This window comes from Staurois parvus, unplaced genomic scaffold (genome assembly GCF_062004578.1).
Source record: "Staurois parvus isolate SC_StPar_1 unplaced genomic scaffold, SC_StPar_1.0 ptg000450l, whole genome shotgun sequence".
Classification (NCBI taxonomy): Eukaryota; Metazoa; Chordata; class Amphibia; order Anura; family Ranidae; genus Staurois; species Staurois parvus.
In genome coordinates this window covers 4,536,433-4,545,991 of record NW_028318246.1, presented here as the reverse complement: position 1 = coordinate 4,545,991, position 9,559 = coordinate 4,536,433, and the positions used below count along the sequence as shown (strand labels likewise).

The 9,559-nt window shown below is 44.0% G+C and overlaps 1 protein-coding gene across 1 annotated transcript in view; it reads right to left on the bottom strand.

Annotated features, from left to right (window-relative positions):
- Positions 1 to 5,716: 5,716 nt before the first annotated feature.
- AKNAD1 (AKNA domain containing 1) overlaps positions 5,717 to 9,559 on the bottom strand; it is a 156,817-nt gene continuing 152,974 nt past the window's right edge. Inside the window, 1 exon segment of the mRNA XM_089688694.1 lies at positions 5,717 to 5,997. Coding sequence (XP_089544820.1) covers positions 5,866 to 5,997 — 132 coding nt within the window. The 3' untranslated portion in view covers positions 5,717 to 5,865.

Genomic DNA, 9,559 nt, shown 5'->3' with positions numbered 1-9,559 from the left:
ACAACTTTCCCTGGTGACCATCGTTATGCCATTCACTGTGTAACTCCGTACTGACGGCGCTTGCGCATGCGCTGTTCGGCGGGCTACATGAAAATGGCGCCCGATACGGAGACATTTGTTGATTGGAAAATGGCGCGCGATCACAGCGCATGCGCCGCTTTCCTTATTTAGGTCCTCTACAGACGTCCACCGCTGTAAGCTAACCCCCTATGACTACGTGCCTTCGCACGAAACGCGTCAGGAGCGGCTACAGCGGTGTGACGTCACGCCGACCGGCGCCACGAGGGCCCCGGCGGCCATTTGCTAAACCTATGTATGGTCAGTATCTTTCCTGCTCCTGCCTGTATTGTGAGTTCTTTGGGAATAAATACCCCTTGCCATTAAGGTATCACACTATTTGGCCTCCTTTTGTTCTTTGGGCTCCGGTGGGAGCCATTTACGTCTGCAGAGCGGCCTTTTTTCATCCATGTGTGGCAACACTATCAAGTGGCGAGGGGCTTTTTGACCAGATCTGACCAGACCCATATGAGGACCCTAGGATTACCTGGAAATATCTGTTCTGAATGCGCATTTGGATTGCGTATCTGGTGAGTGCGCAATCTTTATACCTTTATCACCCCACCCATGAATCCAGCCATTGGGGTTCTTTGAAGACTCTCTTGGGTTTTGATCACGTTATGGACTATACTTATCATCTATAGTCATCTTTATTGCACTATATTAGCACCTTAATATTGGTTTATATGAATGTGTATATATTAAGTTAGCGCTGCACCTCCCCCCTTTTATGTATTCTGCTCATAGAGACTTACTCCAACTTTTAGATTCTTCCTCCCTTGTTGCACGAGACAAAGCATGCAACACTCATTACTCCCTAGGTAACAAATGTGGCCAACACCTGGCGCGTGCACTCCACCCTCATCCGTCCTGGCGTCTGATCCAACACATCAAGGCGCCTGACAATACTAAACTCTACCACAATAAGGGAATCTGTTCTGCGTTTGAGCGTTATTATTCTCAACTTTATAATCTCTCCTCGGCAAATCCTGATAGCCCTGCCGGCTATGTCCCAAGATATTGCGGAGACAGCGTTATCTGTTTTAGACACTCAAGATGCATTGGATCTAGAGGAGCCCTTCTCGATTATGGAAGGAGCGCTTCTGACCCAAGCTTTTAATGTTATCGAAGCTGAGTAAAGACCCTTCCCTTTGCGGTAGTTATCACCCAATTTCTCTACTTAATCTGGATGTTAAGCTTTTTTGCTAAACCTCTAGCGAACCGCCTTTCCCCTTTTCTACCAACCTTGATCCACAGTCAGGTTGGCTTTGTCCCGGGTCGCGAAGCTAGGGATAATACTTCTAAAACGATCCATCTTATATCAAGCAACATGGCTTAAAGGGTTGCCTACTCTCATTTGACGCCGAGAAGGCAATCAATCACGTTGACTGGCATTTTCTCCGTCTTACCTTGGAACAGATTGGTTTGGGTTCACAATCCCTCTACTCTAATCCTTCGGCGTCTGTCATGGACAATGGTACGGTTTCTTTGCCCTTCCCCATAGCGAATGGGACTAGACAAGGATGTCCCCTCTCGCCTCTTCTCTTTGTTTTAGTAATGGAACATCTTGCGAGAGCCATACGAGCTAATGACTCAATCTTGGGCATCCACACTCCCTCCGCACACCACAAATTATCCTTATACGTCAATGACCTTCTAGTTTACGTTCAACAGCCACTTATTTCCCTCCCCAGTCTTTTCCATGAATTTCGTAGATTTGGTTCCTTATGTAACTTTAAACTTAATATCTCTAAAATGGAGGCCCTAAATATTTCTTTACCTGCCCATGTGCTGGCAAACCTACGCTCTAATTTTTCCTTTCAATGGCGACCAAAGGTTATCACGTACCTGGGGGTCATGATTTTGGCCGATATTAATGCTCTATATTCCCTTAATTATTTACCCTTACTTTCATGTATCCAAAAAGATCTGGCTTCATGGGGCGCTTCAGCCCTGCCCTGGCTGCATCAACACCCTCAAGATAAATACCTTACCTAAGTTTCTATACGTTTTTCAGTCTGTACCGATCACTGTCCCTAAGAGTTTTTTCCTCTCTCTACACTCCCTTTTGATTAAATTCATTTGGCACCGTGGGTTTTCAAGGTTAAAACACAGGTTACTTACTTACCTGAAACTCGGTGGTGGAGTGGGTTTTCTGGACTTCGAGCTTATTACAGAGCCACGTTACTAGCCCGGATGCTTGATTGGTTTCCCAGACCCTTCCGTAAAGCTTCTTGTATGATTGAACAAGATCTTTCTCAGGTTGATCTTCGGGCACTGCCATGAGGGTATGACCGGGACTATCAGCGTTTTTCTGGCCTGTCCCCTTTGACTTTAGCTGTAATGTGGTTGTGGTGTAAACAGGGCATTATTGCTCTCTTATCCTCTGATCCCTCTCCCTTATCACCCCTATTTGATAACCCCGGGGTTGAGCTCTTCTACTATTGGACCCTTTACACGTGCCTACTGGCCCGTAGCTCGAGACTTTATCAGCCCCCACTCGGGTCTTCTCCTCCTTCAAGGTGGGCCTAGGGATTGGTTGACCACTTTACACCTATCTTCATTTTGCAAGCACTTACACTCTTCCTCCAACACTCATCGACCACTTACTGAGATTGAACGGCTGTGCTCCTTCTCTGAACCACCAAGACACGTCCTAGCTTCCCTTTATAAAGTGATCCACAATGCTCTTCATTCTGAACTCCCTCCCTACACTAAGGCGTGGGCTTGAGACCTAGGTAAAGACATATCGGCTGAGGATTGGTCCACGTCGTTCCACTTCACTCATGAATCGTCTTGTCAGGAATGGACTTGCCAGCAATGGTGGGACTCACCTGCCTTTTGATCTGCAGTACCAGGGCTGGCCAGCGGGTGCTCCCAGCAATCAGAGACTCAACCTTTCAGCCAGCTAACACCTGGAACTGATGATACTGGTGTATTTAAGGGTTGGCCAGACTTGCAGACTCTGCCTTGGTGTTGTGTTTGTCCTGGGCCCTGTATCTGTCCTGCATCCTGTTTCTGTTCCTTTGCTGACCCTGCCTGATCTGAACCGCTGCTGACTTCTCCTGCTCTGATCCCAGCTCGCTCCTGACCATCCCTCTGCCTGACCCTCTGTACCACGCTGCTTGCTACCTGTTCTGATCCCTGGCTTGTGACCCTGACCATCCCTCTGCCTGACCCTCTGTACTATGCTGCTAGCTACCTGCTGAACCTGGCCTGTGACCCCGACCCATCTCTGCTTGCTCCCCCTGTACCTACCTGCCCTATTGATATTGACCCGGCCTGCCTGACGACGCTTGCTTGTATGTACTGTTATCTGTGGGTGGTTGGTTTGGTTTGTTTGCACTGTATTATGTTTTAGTATTGCACTGCGTTTATGTTTGTATGGTTAGTGTTAATAAATTATATTGTTTATCACATATCTGAGGTCTGCGTTTCCCTGCGTCAGTCACACACCTCTGGTCACACCTGGGAGCCCTGACACGTCTATTTCTGCTATTCACAAAAAAAGAACTTTAAGCTTCTTTCTCGATGGTACAGGGACCCCCTCTCCCTACACAAAAGTTTTCCTTCTGCACCTGATCTTTGTTGGCAATGTAATAGAGCTTTTGGTGCACAGCTGCACATTTGGTGGGATTGTGATCAAATACAACCCTTCTGGCAACAAGTCTTTGCTGTATATAACAGGATCTATGGTGAGTCCTTGGCCCCTTCACCGGAAATTTCTCTCTATATTACCGGGCTCACTGGCAGTGCAGAAGAAAAGTCTGTTGCGTTTCTTTCTGTCTGCAGCCCACCAATTGATACCCCTCTTTTGGAAAATGGCCACACCCCCACTCTTTACGATTTAGGTTTCTGTGCTTAATGATACCATGCGTATGGAGGAAATGCAGGAGTTTGCCAATGATACCTATGATAAACATAAGTTACTGTGGTCGGTCTGGCTCCATTTCTCCTCCTCTTCGACACTCGTGGGTGTAATGCCATGGTCCTGCAAGACTGTCTGTGTAGCTGTCTGCTCATACCTCGAAAACGGGCAGGCAGTTATGCAATGATAGGAAGCTCAATGAACTACCTAGGGAGGTCAACAACGCCCTGGTAGTTCATTGAGAACTTGTAGTTTTCCTATTCAGAGAATATTGTGAATGAATGATGCAGCCGGGTGGGTGGAGCCCTGCATTGCCCTATTTTTTTTTCAGACTGTGACAGCCAGCTGGGGGAGAAGAGCTAGCTGTCAAAACGGGGGATGGGGGGGGGGATGGAGGCCTGTGCATCTGGAACATGATACATCTTACACCCTGAACATAGGTGTCACGTGTTACAAAAGGTGAACCTATCCTTTAAATATATTGCATTATAAATAGATCTAAAACATTGGACTTGAAATATATTTGTAGTGTTTATGAAAAACAATTAAATGGAATAATGCAAATCAGATACCATCATCTGATTATACAAATGTAGAGATATTTGATTTAAACAGTATTAGACTTTAATGCTAAGGATATGTACATGTAGCGAGTAATACCTGTAAATTTGCACTGGCATATATTATATAAGAAACCAGGACAGTACTGCACATGCAATACAGATAGAGGCATTCTAATTTATTGTTATTGCTGACCATGTGGACTATACGCTCATGAGCTCTCTACTGTTAAACTGAAAAGATACTGCAAAAAATGGGAAATGTAGTGTTTCTTTTGTAGGTTCAATGGGGCAACAAAGCCATCTGCATTGTGCGCATTATATATGGTCAGCCATAAGAATACATGAAAATCTCTCTAGTAAAACTCTCTAGTTTTATTTGCAGCTTCTTTTTTCCTCATGAGACACACTGCTGGAGCAAAGTGGCGAGTATTGCCTCCCTTGTGCATATATCCTAAATTCCATAGAATTTCAGTAAGACAAATATTACTTGTAAATATACCAAATTGGATGCAATTTTTTTTAACCATATATACGTATCGTGCAAGATATTGGGGGTTATTTACTAAAACTAAAGAGTGCAAAATCTGGTGCAGCTCTGCATAGAAACCAATCAGCTTCCAGATTTTACTGCCAAAGCTTAATTGAACAATCTGACATTAGGAGCTGTTTGTCTACCACGCACAGGCACACCAGATTCTGAGTGCACCAGTTTTAGTAAATCTATCGCATTGTGTTTCTTAAAACACTACTGCCTGTAGAAGCCCAGTCAAACCCAATATTAAGTTAAGTGAATGGAAAAGTGGCATGGATTTGGTGTAAAAAATTGAACTATTAGGTTCCTTATATACCATTTCACACTTGCCTTCCTGAAACTTGAGAGCTCTCATAAATTGGAAGGGATGTCAAGAGCAGACCCATCCTTTCCTATTCCTAGCAATTTATTATTGGTCCTCCAATGTGATGGGTGGCTGATCAATAATGAGTTTTGGGAAGCAGGAGAGGATGCATTAGGTCTTAACATCCCTTTGTGGAGGCTAAATTGGTATTTGAGCACCCAGGGAGTCTGTCTGCCCTCAGTTGTCAAAAAGTTGTGTGAAGGCAACTAAGTGTTCCTGCATTTTATTCTTCATACAAATTTAGGCCCTCAGTGTGGGTACAGACTATATTATGCACATAATGATGTCTCACCCAAGAATTGTACAGGATATACAATGGAAAAACTTCACAATTCTGTTTCATTTCTTTTTATTGTAGATTTTAGAGTTAATTTGGACGTTGAAGTAGTAGTTCTTGTTGGTCCAGGTGGCAGGATGAATGCAGTAAGTAAATGGCATCTGACTAGAAGTAAATGTCTCATGGCTGTCAGGACTCTCCAAATTAGTCAGTGCAGGAACTGTGACGGAAAGTACTATTAACGAAATCTGCTGTCAGTTTTTGAATCATTTTCTCTGTCGTTTTTTGCATGTTCCTGGCAGTTCTCAAAGTTTGATCCAAAACAGAATTCAGAATCTGTGCACAAAATGTCAGAATACATAAGCTATTTCTTTACTCTTTGAACTTACATAGATACTTAAATATTACCAAATACTGGAAATTTAAAAACAAATTAAAGCATTTCTGACATTATACAGAAGTTTTTAAAGCTTTATTGGTACCATATAGCAGGCACCTCTATGTGTGATTAAAAGCTTTAGCCCTAAACAATGTATCTTCAAGCAAGGGGAGCGCCCTGGTAAGCTTTTAGCCTATCTAGCCCATAAGGACTCCTGCCCACCAGTGGATATAACATTTCACTCTCCTCTCATGGTCTTATCATTGACCTGGAGTCAATTACTTCTATATTTGTAAGGAAGGAGCCTCCAAGATACGCTCCTTCCTTACCCCAGACACCACTAAACTACTCGTTCACTCCCTGATTATCTCACGCCTTGACTACTGCAACTCCCTCCTCACCGGCCTACCCCAGTGCAAACTCACCCCGCTTCAGACCATCCTGAACTCAGCTGCCAGACTCATCCACCTCACCAGCCGCTCCACCTCTGCCACCCCCCTCTGCCTCTCCCTCCACTGGCTCCCCATTGCCCAACGCATTAAATTCAAACTGCTCACTCTGACCTATAAAGCCATTCACAACACTGCCCCTAACTACCTCACCGACCTGATTCCCAGATACCACCCTACCCGTACCCTTCGCTCTTCACAGGACCTCCTTCTATCTTGCTCCCTGGTCTCCTCCTCCCACGCACGACTGCAAGACTTCTCCAGGTCCTCCCCCATCCTCTGGAACTCACTACCCCAACCCATCAGACTGTCACCTTCCCTCCTCACCTTCAGGCGCTCCCTGAAAACCCACCTCTTCAGGGAAGCCTACCCCACCCTCACCTAACAGCCGCTGCCCTTCCCTCCTCCTTCCACTCCATCCCCCACAGCCATTTCCTCCTGTACCTCTACCCCCTCCCTCCTAGATTGTAAGCTCGAAAGAGTAGGGCCCTCTTACCCCTTGTGTGCTGTTTGATGTTACTGTACTGTTTCATGTATTGTCCCCCCTCTATTGTACAGCGCTGAGCAAACCCTTTGGCGCTATATAAACTCGATAAATAAATAAATAAATAAATAAATTTGCTGATTTTTTTAAGGATTATTTATTACTCCTGCATAAACTACTCACCTCAAAATCTTTCCAATTTCCTAGGAACAGTTACCTTCCCTAAATTGCCCACATCGCAGGACGAAAATGTTGGAGGCTCCCATTTCGTCTGAGGATATTGAGGTCGCCATGTCCAAATTTGCTCTTTCTAAGGCTCTGGGCTCAGATGGCTTACCCCTTGAATTTTACACTAATTTTTTGACACTTTAGTACCTAAGTTACTTGCTTTATATCGCTCTATTTTTGAGGCAAAGACAATCCCTGATTCTATGCGTGAGTCCCTTATAGTTCTTATACCAAAGCCAGGGAAAGACCCAGGTAAGCCGGAATAATTCAGGCCTATCTTGTTGCTACAAACCGATAATAAAATACTGGCCAAGGTTTTGGCTATACGCCCTAATGAAGTTGTTTTATCTCTCATTCATTCTGACCAAACCAGCTTTATGCCCACCAAAAACACTGCCTTTAATACCTGTAACCTGTTTATAAATCTCCAGGCTTCCCATGATTGTATAGATTCCAGAGTTGTAGTCTTGTTAGATGCAGCCAAGGCACTTGACTCAGTAGAATGGCAGTACTTATGGCATTGCAATGATTTGGTCCAAACTTTATTAGATGAATCAAAATCCTCTACAATGCACCACACGCCAAAATGATAGTGAACAGGTGAGGCTTTCTATCTATCTAGAGAAACACGCCAAGACTGCCCTCTTTCACCCTCCTATATGAACTTGCGGTTGAACCCTTGGCCATGCTATTACGATCCAGCCCAGATGTCCAAGGCCTAACCACGGGATCATTGATCGAGAAGGTAGGACTATATGCAGATGACATGATTCTTTACTTAGCGGATTCTGGTGCCTCATTACTATCTGTCCTTCGCATAAATAAAACACTTCGGTCAATATTCGGGACTCAAAATTAAGTGGGATAAATCACAAATTCTCCCCATTGATGTATTTCCACAATCAGCGGATCAAATAGATTTACCACTAGTTCAGGTTACCTCCTTCAAATACCTTGGCATATAGATTACTAGATCACTCCCTACCTTGGTCTAAATGTGGAGCCTCTCATCCCCCTGATCAAAACTAAGACCCAAGTATGGGCAAAACTGCCCCTGGGAGTTATGGGCTGGATAGGACTCATGAAAATGATCTTACGCCCCAAAATTCTATATATTCTTTGGCACTCCCCTGTCTATATCTATCATCGATTTTTCAAAACCATTGACTCTCTCCTCCAGTCATTTATTTAGGGAAATAGTCCCCATAAAATGTCCTGGAAAGCTCTAAAGAACCCTACCACTCTAGAAGGCGTTGCTCTCCCCGATCTGGACTGTTACTATCTAGCAGCTCAATTGTCTCACTTCTATCATTTCAATAAATTTGATAGGCAAAAGTATCACTCTTTGGTTTGTGGTCCTTCGCGTTCAGCTTTTCCACACCCATTTTGTGATATCTTGAGAGGACTTAGAGAATCTCATGTTGCTGAAAGCCACAGCTTTCCTTTTCATTATAGACGGATCTGGGACCTTGTAACAAAATACTACATGAATTAATGCAGATCCCAGACCCACAAGTGTGGATTTCCAAAGGCGTATATCTGTTATCCCATGTACTTAGGGGTGGATCACTTAAAACATTTGATCAATTGAAAGCCGAATTTAATTTGCCAAATTATATGTTGTTTCGATATCTTCAACTTTGGCATGCCCTTCAAACTCAACTTCATGGCAATTTCCATGAGGTGTCCCTGCTGAAGACACTAGAAGTGATTTATGACGATGAACCTCGTAAATTGATCTCTACCTTTTATGATACATTGCTTTTCCCAGCTGCATCTCAATTAGTATACTCACTTAAGTCACACTGGGAAGAGGATGCTGGTGCTATCGAGGATGAGGACTGGGGTGAAATACTAGAGGACTGTAAATGGGTATTCCCCAAGGTATCGGATCGCCTTGCGCAAATATACATTATCCACATTACATACCTCACTCCGATATGCTTAACTAAATTCTGCCCATCTCATAGTATAAGGTGCCCTACATGCCTTATTTCTTCAGGCACGTTTAGTCACCTAATCTGGCAATGGCCCCAGATCCAGAGCTTCTGGAAACAATCTGTTCAATTACTCTATGACCACATGGGTTCTCCACTGCAACTAGACTCCAAGCAATGTCTTTTAGGCTTTTTCCCAGAATCTGATATAGATAAACACTCTAACATTTCTACATGAAACTTTGTTTGCAGCTAGGAAGTTGATAGCTAGAGGTTGGTTACAGGCTGCGCCTCCCACTATAGTAGAAGACAACAAATGCAACACCCCTGTACAAGCTTGGATGTCTGAAATTAATAATACTTTACCCTATAAGAAAGTTACCAAAATAACAGGCTGCCTGAGCAATTATTATAAGATCTG